General features: G+C 37.3%; 1 protein-coding gene across 5 annotated transcripts in view; it reads right to left on the bottom strand.

Moving 5' to 3' along the window:
- TNNI3K (TNNI3 interacting kinase) overlaps positions 1 to 12,443 on the bottom strand; it is a 315,373-nt gene that overhangs the window by 181,255 nt on the left and 121,675 nt on the right. For all 5 annotated transcript variants that reach the window (XR_003522330.2, XM_027606927.2, XM_027606935.2 and 2 more), the window contains 4 exons: positions 7,273 to 7,417; positions 7,082 to 7,186; positions 3,669 to 3,763; positions 2,926 to 3,075 (listed from right to left, as the gene is read on the bottom strand). Coding sequence is in view for 4 of the 5 variants with exons in the window: in XM_027606927.2 (XP_027462728.2) it covers positions 2,926 to 3,075; positions 3,669 to 3,763; positions 7,082 to 7,186; positions 7,273 to 7,417 (495 nt within the window). In the remaining variant the exon portion in view is untranslated. The remainder of the gene's footprint in view (positions 1 to 2,925; positions 3,076 to 3,668; positions 3,764 to 7,081; positions 7,187 to 7,272; positions 7,418 to 12,443) is intronic.

The following is a 12,443-nucleotide window of genomic DNA, read 5'->3' as shown; positions in this document are numbered from 1 at the left end:
TTATCTCCCCAAGGAGAGAACAAGGTATGGGGTAAACCATGATGGGACCATTTCTACAACATCTCCATCCTATAAAGAAGGAACTTCAAATGAAGTGTTTCCTCAACTCCATCTCCAAGTTGCTCAGGAAAATGCTTAGTATGCCACATCAGTTAATTTGGGGATTCCCTCTCTGAGGGAGAAAGGAAAGCATTTCTTTATTCAAAGAAAACAGGGACAGTGCACTGTTGACAATATTTTAACGAGGCCATTTCAATCTCTCCCGAACACAAGAAAACAATGCAACATTTTTCTAGCAAGAGAAAAGAGCAACAATTTCATTTTATTGGTTTTGACTTGTTCTGCTCTAGAACATATGCAAAGCATCCATCTGTCTCTTGAGTATGAACATTCAATTTGTTAAAATTCATAGTAATAACGAAATACAACACTGATGCCTAACACATTAGTTGAACAAATAAGGGTGACAAGTATGGCAGATGTTGCAGAGACCAGTGGGTAAATCCTCTAAGCTAAAAGATTTTTGTTGTTGTTGTTTGATAGGAAACCTTAGGAACTTACACAATGATTCATTGTTTCTTAAAGTGTGGAATTCCACAAAAAATAAAACTAAAGCCAGTTTTAAACTATCACTCTCAGTCAACTAAAAACAAGCAAAGCCAACCCCTGTGAAGAGCTAGCTACAGCACTGTATCTGAGCTGTCTTCCGGAAGACCAATGCTTTGTAAACAGTCTTTCCCTGAGACTCAAGTTTCTTGAGAGACACTGTCTGAGAATCACTTGAATAAATGCAATTTGATGAGTAAGTAGAACTTAGTAAGCCCTCCTGAGGCTTCAGAATATGTAAGATTCTTCAACTGCTGCTCAAATACAGAACTACCTGGAAATTATTTTATACAGATTGGAAGGTCCTTATACCTAACAGAAATGCATCCAGATATTCATCAAAAGTCATGTACGTTAGGGCGCCTGGGTGGCTCAGTTGGTTAAGCGACTGCCTTCGGCTCAGGTCACGATCCTGGAGTCCCGGGATCGAGTCCCGCATCGGGCTCCCTGCTCAGTGGGGAGTCTGCTTCTCCCCCTGAACCTCTTCCCTCTCATGCTCTCTATCTCTCATTCTCTCTCTCTCAAATAAAAAAAAAATAAATCTTTAAAAAAGTCATGTACGTTAATGTTAATAGCAAAAGTATTCTTAATAGTCCCCAGTTGAAAATTATCCAAATGCCCCTAAACAGTAGAATGAATAGTGATATAATAACAAAACATTATGCTATACAAGAATGAATAATATACAACTACCTGAAATAATATGAGTGAATCTCACAAATTGTTGGTCAAAAGAAGCCAGACTCAAAAATGTATATACCATAACATTCCACTTGTATAAAATACGGAGAGAGGCAAAGCTAATTTGTACTCCAAGAAGGCAGTGGTACCGTCTCTGGGGAATGACTGGAAGAGAATGTAAGTGAGGCTTTCGGGTGCTAGCCATATTCAATTTCTTCATTGGAACTAGATGTTGGATGTGAGTTCAGTTTGTGACAATTCATCGAGCTATAATGTGCAAACGTGTGTGCAAGCACATGTGTATTTACACAATACTCAAAGAAAAGCATAAAACATAATAGGGCTACATCTAACTCATTCTTTACTTTACCATGTCTGTTCACGTGTCTCAAAGTAAGTCCTATAATCATTTATTCACTGTCTTCAGATCTATATTTTTCTTTCTCTCTACGTGTTTATAACTCCCCATTTCTAGCTATCAAATTCCATCTCTTTTTTAATTGACAGAATTTCATGTCCCACGTCAGGCAGAAAACCTTTTAGATCAAATTGGTAGCCTATCCACACTTTTTTAGTATGGACATCTAAGATTCTAGCATTTAAACAGAACATTTCTTTATGTACTTAAAACATCCTAATAAGAGAGCAAAAGACAGGCAGCAAAGTTTGATATATTTTACAGTATTTAGTTGTAACCCTCTGATTTCAATGACAATGTATACTATTCCATTTCACCTAAAAATTTAAACTTCATAGGAGCTTATGCACATATGCAGAGCTCGCTGGTGAGGTACACTATATCTTAAAACAATGATGAAGGTTCTATTTCACCTTTGATTATTTCTAGTTTCCTCTCCCTTAAAATGTAGAGCTCATTATTGATCATCTTCATTTCTGAACTACTACTATTACCACTGTTATCAGTACTGAACTACCAATTATGAGCACTTACTATGTGCCAGCCAGTGTTGTAATCAATGTGCATATATTATCTCATTTAATCTTTACAATTTTGTAAGTAGGAGTTGTGATTATTCTCATTCTTTCAGAAGAAACTGAAATTCAGCAAGGATAGATGATCAAAGATCAAAGAACACAGCTTGATTTAAACCCAGGTGTTCTCATATCAAAGCCCAAAGTTTCATCATTTTGAGCTCAAGTAAGTTTACACATATGCACTGATCATTGGTTCCCTTACTTTTTCTAGTTCAGGCATTGTTAGCAGGGTTAGATGTAACAGATATTCCCTTTCTTTGTATTTATTTCATTAAAATAATTTGAATCCACATAAAAATTCCCCTATATAAGAGATAAAGTCTAACTCTATGTCTACTCTAAGAAAGTAGCTATTATTACATATCACAATTTTGTTTCTCTAATACCTAAGACTATTATAGCTCATTCTCTTTTCAAAGTGCCAGTATCAAGAATGCCTTTAGCTCATCTGCAGCCCCGGAGTTGCCTTCCCTAGTGATGGTCTATTGGACTCTTTGATCAAGTTCCCAAAGACTCAAATATAATCTACAGAGGAAATGGGAGTGTACAAGTCATACAAGTAAAGGAATTATTGATGCATTGACATAATCTATGCACACAGTTAAATGCATCACTATAGAGAGGCAATGATGAAAAATATACCTTTTTCATAAGCCCACATCAAACATGTCTGCTCGTCTTTTTCACCACTAGACCTGCTGGGATCACAAGCTACCAGATTCATATCAGCTCCATTATCCAGTAAGAACTGAACCAGGCGAATGTGACCATGGTAGCAAGCAGAGTGCAATCCTATAACAGAATGAAAGTATGAAAGGAGAAAAGAGGAAAACTGAACCCCAATTTTCAAGACAGTTATCACCATATCTAGCATTGTTGCCAGAGATACAAAGCAAAGATAGATTTCTTTGATAAAGAATTAATTCTATTATTGAGCAAACACAACATATTTTAAACAAAAGAAGTATCCTATTCTAGTTGATCTTCTAGGTAGATTGCCTTATGTTTAGCTCAATTTTCAGTACTTCTACATGCACTGAAATTACCAAGAATAAATGTTGGCATCTTTGTACAAGAACAAAGACCCCAAACAAGTGTTTTTCTTTAGCAGCAGACCAAGGACAGGGCAGTGTTGTCAGTCTGTACCTGATATGGGCCATAACAGATGCATCAACTATAGATAATTTACCACAACAATGAAACTGACCGAGAGTCAGTCTGCTTTTTATTGTCACCATGCACCATCAGTTCTAAACGATGTCATTGATAAACTATCCCTCCTCATTAGGGTTTACCACGCCCTCTTTTCCCTTCCCTCTGAGCACACCACTGTTCTTGGGCATTGATATACATCAGAAACTGGTGATGTTTCACCAAAGTCTCACCTGTGTGCCCATCCCTTCCTTGGTGGTTGATGCTTATGACATTTTGATCAAGAAGGAATTTAACCAGGTCAATGCTCTTACCATAGGTACAAGCACTGCAAAAACACAACAAAAGGAAAAGACTTCTGTTATGAGTTGAATTGTGTGCCCCACAAATTAATATGTTGAAGCCCTTTTATAACTTCACAATATGACCGTATTTAAAGGGGTACAATTTAAAGAGGTATTTAAATTAAACTGGAATCATTAGGATGGCCTTATTCCAGTATGACTACTCTTCTTATAAAAAGGGAAGATGAGTACACAGATGACACAGACAGAGGGACAATCATGTGAAGACACAAGGAAAATGTGGCTACTGACAAGCCCAGGAGAGAGGCCTCAGAAGAAACCAAATCTGCTGACATCAAGATCTTGGACTTTCAGTCTCCAGAACTGTGAGAAAACAAATTTCTGGTGTTCAAGCCACCCAGTCTGTTGTATTTTGTTATGGCAACCCTAAAAATACAGCTCTGATTCATCCAGGCTATTCCAGATGCTACTGTGTCTATGAGAGCGCTAAAAAGACAAAGAAGGGAGAAGGAGGAAATGAGAGAGGAGAAGGAAGTGATAAAAAACAAGCACATAGAGCAATATAATCCTGAAATTCCCAAATCTGGGCTTTCAAGATAAGAAGTTGTATAAAATTTCTAGTATTTTATTATTAAATATTTCCCATGATATTCTTTTTCATAAAAGGAGGAAAAATATTGCAAGACTTTCATGCATTTTTAGCTACAAGACCTAGGCATTCTGCAGGACAATTGAATGCGGGAACCCAGAAGGGTCCTGAGAGACTTAGGTGAGAACCTGGACTTGTGATTGGCATCTGAAGTGGCAGGGGGCAGTCCTGTGGGACTGAGCCCTTAGCCTGTGGGATCTAACATTAACTCCACGTAGATGGTATCAGAATTGAATTGAATTGTAGGACACATACTTGGTGTCTGCAGAAAATTGGAGAATTGTTTGGTATGGGAAAGATTCACACATGACTGGTGTCATGTGTTTCAGAAGTGAAGTATTGAATTTTGTAGAACAGTACATAAAAACAGTGTGTTTTTCTTTCCAAACTTGGTTCGTTGGGTCTTAATATTTCCACTTTCTGGGATGACCTTGCCAATCCTTTTTCTTTAATGAAATGTCATTATTTTCCTTAAAGAAATATTATTCATCTAGTTGAACTGTTATTCCATCTATGAAGTCTTATGGACCAAAGGCTGAGTTCACTGCTATCTCTACTCTTTCTTTGTCATTTCAGACTTACGGCACTTATCATATTGTGTTATGATAATGGATACATCTCTGATTACCCTGATACCTTACAACAGAGTTCCTGTAAGGAGGGAAGGGATGGTGTCATCTTAATGTTCCTACCACTGCCAACACAAGGCAAGTCCTTAATAAGTCATTCTTGAATAATTGAGTGAATAGAAAGCCACCACTCAGTGCAAAAGATCATATCGCCATTAATTATTTGCATTGTAAGTAGGACCCATAGCACTACACTCTTAATGTTCCATTGGCTGAACTGCCTCATCGATTCTTTTCAAAGCAACCATTTACAGGAATTGATGAGTTCTGAATATATATATATATGCATGTGTGTACATATGTGTGTATATATGTGTACGTGTATATATACATATGAAAACAATAACAGAAACGTATCGAGTGCTTTCTATTGAGTGCAAGGCACTGTGACTTTTACATAAAAAAATTTCAGAACCAGAGTGAACTCATGTAAAAGGAGTTTCTTTTATAAATATGTGCTTAAAATGAATAGAATAAAAATATTAATATGTTATTCCTAGTAGCCATAGGCTTATACAAAATAAAACGATTGGATACATACTTTTAACTCACTTCACTAAACTTGTCATATAGACTCTTCTGAAGGTGACAAGCCTCGTTTGATTATAGTTGGTTCCAATTAATGTGCACAGAGTAGCAAAATGATTTGAAAGCTAGCCTGAGGTGTCAGCCTTAACAAGCATGACCTAATGGGGAAAGAGGACACCAGTAACCATATGTATCAGTTCTGCCAATTTTCCTTTTGGGGAGAAATTCCACTGACCCATTTTGACTGAAAGCATGATCTAAAGAGTTCTTGCATCTGTTCTGCTACAGAGCATGTAGAACACAGACATAATATTTTGGTACTAGAACATGAAGATATATAAAAAGCGCAGAATTTGGAATCAGGCAGGTATTTAATACATGATTTCCTAGTCATAAGACTCTTTGGCAAGTTATTTAGCTTCTCTGAGCCTCAGTTTTCTCATCTGTAAAAGAGAATAATAAACCCCACTTCATAAAATGGTTATAAGGATTAAATGAGATGGATGCAAATCATCTGGCATATATTCACTACTCCATAAATGGTAGCTTTCTTTAACTCCTTTTTGGCTGATCTTTTTTCTGGTAAGAAAAATCTGAGCATCCAAGCAATATTGGACAGATTGATGCCTTATCAGGAAGCACAAGCTTAATATTAAATCAGTATGAAGAAAAAGTCTCCTCATTTCTATTAGTCACTAGTGCAATACAAACACTATGTAAATAACATATCAGTCTCAAATACATTTTTTAGAAGTTGCAAACTAGCCAAGAAATCTGTAATGTGTAGGTAAATGATCTTATATTCAAGGTTTACTAAATTCAAAGTACTATGTTTTTATTTTTATAGCAAAATAGTAACTCATTTGTTAAAAATGAGGGTTTCAAATTTTATAAAACATCTGCCTATCTTTTGGGTATTTTAGAGAGCTATGGCTCTGAATTTTTAGCAACCTTTTCCCTCCTTTTCTAGAGCACACTGTAAAGGACTCTCATGCATTCCTAGAAAGGAGTTAATGCCTTCTTAGGTATCTCAGTGGCCACCCTGACTGGGTTTTTACAGGCTGACAGATGGATGTCTTAGATAGGTAGATACATTTGCACATAAGGTTTAAGTGGTAAGGAAAAAAGTGTCACATTTGATGCTGATGAATTCTGGTAATGAGATTCTTGTCGGAGGAGGATTATGGGCACTGCCCCTTTTGGCAGCTTTCTGCAGAGTGAAGTGGAATAGAAGCAATATGCTTACAGATGTTGATATGCCTGTTGCCTTGGCAACATCAGTCCCTGTCTTTGCGGCTGCTGCCAGGAAAGCAGCATCTGGCTATGGTCCCATCTGTTGTACTGGCTGCAGCATCTGCCTCTACCTTTTCTTCTGTGCATCTAGCTTGGGCTCCTTGTCCTCTGCCCACCACCCTCTGCTCTTGCTCTCTGATTTCAACATCTGCCACTATCCGTTCTTGCTTTATGTACACAACTTCAGGTGCCGAAGGGTATCAGCTACTCTCAGTGGCTATTGAACCTAAACATTCTTTTACCTGTGAAAAGCTGTTTCACTGAAGATGTTTTCTTTAGTCAGGCTTTCGGTTCCTGATATTTGAATGATTTCCTTGGCGACATCAAATTTGCCATTGTAGCATGCCCTAGAGTTAAAGAAAGTATTTTGATAATAGTAAGAAGGTACATGTGGTTTACCTGGAGCACACATGGAACCATACATATTACTCACAGGTGCAAAGGGGTATCTCCATAGATATTAACAACATGCGGCTGAACTTCACTATCACTCTGGAGCAGGTACTTCACTATATCATGGTGTCCAAAGCGAGAACAGAAATGGAGTGGGACATGGTCTTCATTGTCCTGAGCATTCACTGTCATCAACAAGAAAGGAAAAGTATGTTATCTGGAATCTTTTGTGTCTCAGCCTTCTCATGTGTAGTGTCAGGAACTTTTCTAAGTGCCTGAGAGACTCTTTCCTGGAAATTGCCAATTAATGATAAATATAAAGGAAATTAAGTGCAACCAATTTAAAAAGTTATAATTCTGTTCTATTGCCCATTACTACATTAAAAGGCTTTCTTCTAGCTTCCATAAATTCTATGGAATGCATCTAATCAAATCTACCTTGCACAATGGAATAGTTTAGGAAACTTATAAGCCTCCAAAAGATCCTCATGGCCTTATTTCCACAAGTATCTCCTTCTAAATTGATTTTTTTCCTCTATAAGATGTTAAAAATTACAGATCCTGGCTAAAGCATCATTCCCAGAGATTTTGGTTCAATAGGTTAGAGTGGAGCCTAGCACTGTGTATGTTTACGACACTATTTAGGAGGTTCTGATGTACCCTTAACTGAGAATTATCATACTATAGTGTACACAGCATGGCATAATGAAAAGACAAGCCTTAGAGTGAGGCAGACCTCATTAATTATATTTCCTTAGACAGTTATTTAACATCCAGCTGTTCACTCAGTAGTGGGCATCTGTCCTCTCTTTGCTCAGCCAGCCTCATAACCCCTTTGGACATTTGGGGAATTCCCTATACTGAGACTACTGACTGGAGGCTAAGACCATGTTTAATCATAGGAGCTGAAAAAAATGCTCTCCAAGCTTCCTTTGCAGTGAGGGCACAGGATTAGGAGAGAGTGACCATACGTCCTGGTTTAGGCTTTACCCTAGCATAGTTTTTAATAGGGACCCTTTCACTCTCAACAGCGCCCTGGTTGGGATACTTATCTATGGGTTCCTCCAAACAACACATTATGTCAGACTCTGACATCAGAGCTGATGACACAAAAAAGCAGAACCTAATCTATCTTGGCAGTGTAGCAATAATAGCGTAGCTCCATCCAATTTCCAGTGGTAATGATTCTAGTCACAGACTCAGTGCCCTACGTGGTTGGTGCCAGAAGCACAAGTGTTGGCATGTGTACCTAGCGGTAGCAATGTGTCTCCAAATGACTACTTTTGGGTTGTGATTGTGGACATTGTTCCTCACTGTGAGAATTCCAAACCTGGCTTTCCATCTTGTCCTGGGGAATATTCTGTGCTCTGATATCCTTTAATATATTCCTTTTCTGTTTAAATTAGCAAGAGTGAGTTTCCAATGCTTGCAGATAAGAACACCCGATTGATACATACTCATTCCTCAACAAGTATAAAATGATCACTGTGTGCCAAGAACTTTGCTCAGTGTTGGAGATACTGATTTATTATTAGTAACAATGGATATAATAACAGTACTGTTGTAGGGATGCTGAAAAGGTTAAAGGAGATCATGACCAGAAAGTATCTAGCATGATGCCTGCCACATATTAGACATTTAATGAAAGTGTCTATTCTCCTTTTTCACTAATTTCCCTCCTAGAAATCCGCTAAGTACTAAGGCCAATATGCTGTAAATGTATAGAATCTATATCCTCAAATAACCTGCAATCTAGTTGAATATTCAATAATTTCAGGCCAAAAGTAATGATAACAGAACACCAAGCTGCTCAATTCTGGATCTGCTTTAGCACAATTTTTTTTTAAAACTAAAATAACTGAATCATCTGCTCCATAGCTATTTATTGTATTTGATTACTTTGTTAATCTGTACAAGGTGTTTTATTCAAAATAGAAAATAACAGTCCTTAAGAAGCCCTCTTATCATTCTTATATGTATCTATAATAAAAATTATCCATAGAATCAAAAGAATTGAAGAAAAAAAAGTAAAGGATATATAGGAAGGAAAAGAAAGGGAAGGTAATAGTTAATTTAAAAAATGTGCAAGTGGTTTATTACTACTGTTGTTACAATCATCATTTAACATTTAATGAACATAGGCCTTGTAGCTGTTATATTTGTAGACAATGATTCTTATTTTATTGTCCTGTAAGATCTAAGCCAAAGGGAAATCTTTAACAAAGTCACTGAACTTCTCCTCCCAAGGCCATTATTGAAAAATAAATCTTTGAATCTTTTTTTATTAATGAGTGGCTCAGAAGGACATCCTTCCTTCAGAAGAATGTTCCTGGTTATTTTGATTACCTTTCTTTTTATGATACTTCTCCTTTGTTCACATTCTGTTGGAAACCAGGGAAAGTCAATACCATGAGTCAATGCTTTAGAACAGTAGGGAGTCCAGGGCAACTGGAGGTCACATAAGAGCTCTTGAGGTCCAGAGGGGACATTGTAAAGCAGAATGCAGCACAATCTTCCATTAATTCATAGTTTGCCTTTGGCCATCCCTGGCCCCACCCAGCATTATTCCTCTCTAGTTGAGTCAGTAAACTTCAAAGTAGGTTATCTACTTGGTGAATTACCTTCAGTGGCCTAGAGGTTCTTCTTATCAAAGAAGATATAAATAGCAACCGAAGGGACAAGCCAGGAGAGATCTGGATCAGACAGAGTTTATATATACACATCTATATTTCTGCTTCAGCCATTGTGATCTACTTAGTTTTGTCTTGGATCAATTTGCAGTGACAAAAAAATGTATATGTTATTATATATTATCTGAGGGAAACTGAATGTAAGAATGGTATTCTATTTGCTCTAATTTCACATTTTATTGGAGTTAAATAAAGAAGAATTTCAAGCAGGGGCGCCTGGGTGGCTCAGTTGTTAAGCGTCTGCCTTCGGCTCAGGTCAGGATCCCAGGGTCCTGGGATCGAGCCCCACATCGGGCTCTCTGGTCAGCAGGAAGCTTGCTTCTCCCTCTCCCACTCCCCTTGCTTGTGTTCCCTCTCTTGCTGTGTCTCTCTCTGTCAAATAGATAAATAAAATCTTAAAAAAAAAAAAAAGGAATTTCAAGCAAAGAAATAGATGTAAATCATTATTAGGAAATTATTTAGTGCCTAGTCCTCTACTTTGAAGAGCATATGTGTTCAGTAATGTCTTTTATTTTTTTAAGATTTTATTAATTTATTTGATAGAGACAGAGGGAGAGAGGGAACACAAGCAGGGGGACTGGGAGAGGGAGCAGCCGGCTTCCCGCAGAGGAGGGAGCCTGATGCTGGGCTCGATTCCAGGACCCTGGGATCATGACCTGAGCCGAAGGCAGACGCTTAAGGACTGAGCCACCCCATTTAGTAGTGTCTTTTGAAAGAAAGCTTGAGTGAATGCGTGGGTGGATGGATACTACTCCTTGCTTATCTCTGCTCATTAATCTTAAAGATAAAGTAAAAATTCCCATAGTAACCCAGCAAGGCAAGCACTTCCGATTAGCTTTCTAAAACAACTCCCAAGTGTGTCTTAAATACATTTTAAGTAACAAATCTGTGTAATAGCTCTGACAAGGTATCATTTTAGAAATAAAATACTTCCTCTTCCTGGCCAAGCCTCAGAAATTTTTGTGACTTTATATAATATCCAGTTCTGTGTGAAAGGAACTGTAGCATTTAATAGTCAGATGACAAAAAATTAATAAATTCTGAATTTAAAATTTTCCATTTTTAACTTTATTAAAATGATAAGTTATGAAGGCTCGATCACTACTTTCTTCTTATGGAGTCCAGGATTATTTTGACCTTTTCAATCTCATTCAATAAGCATTACATTTCTCCTTTTTCATTTTCCTATGTGGTACAAAGAAGACTAGAGTTTTGAAACCTATGTGACTGAATAGGTCAACCTCCCAAACATGCTGAACTGAAGAGGTTGCTTTCAGAATTACATTGTGGCTAATTTTGTAGGCTGAATTTATTTTCATTTGTGACATTCTGTTACCATGGAAACATACTGTAAATACCAGATTTCAAATTGTGCCCCTTTTGAGGTCATTAATTCACTCTTCCTCTTATGTCCATTTACCACAAGCAAGGGCCAGATCTAAAATAAATCATCTGGAGGCTTAGCTACACTTTGGAATAAATGAACTAGCTGATACTAAATTTAGTACGGTGTCCAGTAGCACAACAGATCTTCTGGTTTATTCTTTGCAATTGGTTGAAATACAAAAGGGACTTAAATATCAAGTGTGTATTAGAAGGAAATAAAAATACATAAAAATCTGAGTCATGCTGTCTCTTGAGATTTTAAATGATTGAGTAGAAAGCATGTAGTGCTTGTGTGAATCAGAAAGAAAGGGTTGAAAATTATATCATATGATGCTGGCATGTAGGGGGAATACAGTGCAGTATACATTTCAATGCCTTTTGTAGAAGAGAACTTTGATCCTGGAGACATGCTGATCAATGATACTCATTTTGACACCACTGAGCTTTGGAGTTGCACAGAGAATAAAAAGCTGAGGTTGGCATCGGTAATAAAAGGAAAAAAGTGAGCTGTTCCTGACCCTTTGGAAGAGCGAAGCAGTTTCAAAAACACAATTATGTGTTCAGTGGTTCATACAGGTGTATTTTTGCCTATTCTAAACCAACAAAATCAAAAAGACTGTTTAAACAAGGTCTAAGGAACAGCATTTCCTTGTATCCTGACAACACAGGTTATTTATGATAATGCTATAGAAAAAATATCTCAGTTATTGCATACTGGCTCATAGAAAATGACACCAACTATGTTTCTCAAACTTTAGAAAATAAAATGGCCCTCTTTCCAACATGGAAACTGGAAACTGCCCTAGCCTCTTCCCATATGTGTCTCTGGAAACCTTTATGTTTTCCTTATGTGTAGATGAAAACATTAGCTTTATTAACTGAATATTGATTTCAATTTTGGACCAAGGCACTGACAGTCTGAGAGTTTTGACAACCTTGTCCTTTTGTAAATGCACATAGTTTCTGCTGCAAAAGCAAGCAGCTCTTATAGCTGGGCTTTTAATTAGGTCTCTTGGGGGTCAATGGAAGAATGTTGGATGTGCCTGAGAGAATTTAATGACAAGATGTAACTCTGAGGGAATTTGTGTCAGAAAATAAAGTTTGTAAGGAAGAGAAAAGGAAAAAGAACTTTTTT

Source organism: Zalophus californianus, chromosome 4 (assembly GCF_009762305.2).
Source record: "Zalophus californianus isolate mZalCal1 chromosome 4, mZalCal1.pri.v2, whole genome shotgun sequence".
Taxonomy (NCBI): domain Eukaryota; kingdom Metazoa; phylum Chordata; class Mammalia; order Carnivora; family Otariidae; genus Zalophus; species Zalophus californianus.
Note: the sequence above shows the minus strand (reverse complement) of the source record. Positions and strands in the feature narration are given on the sequence as shown.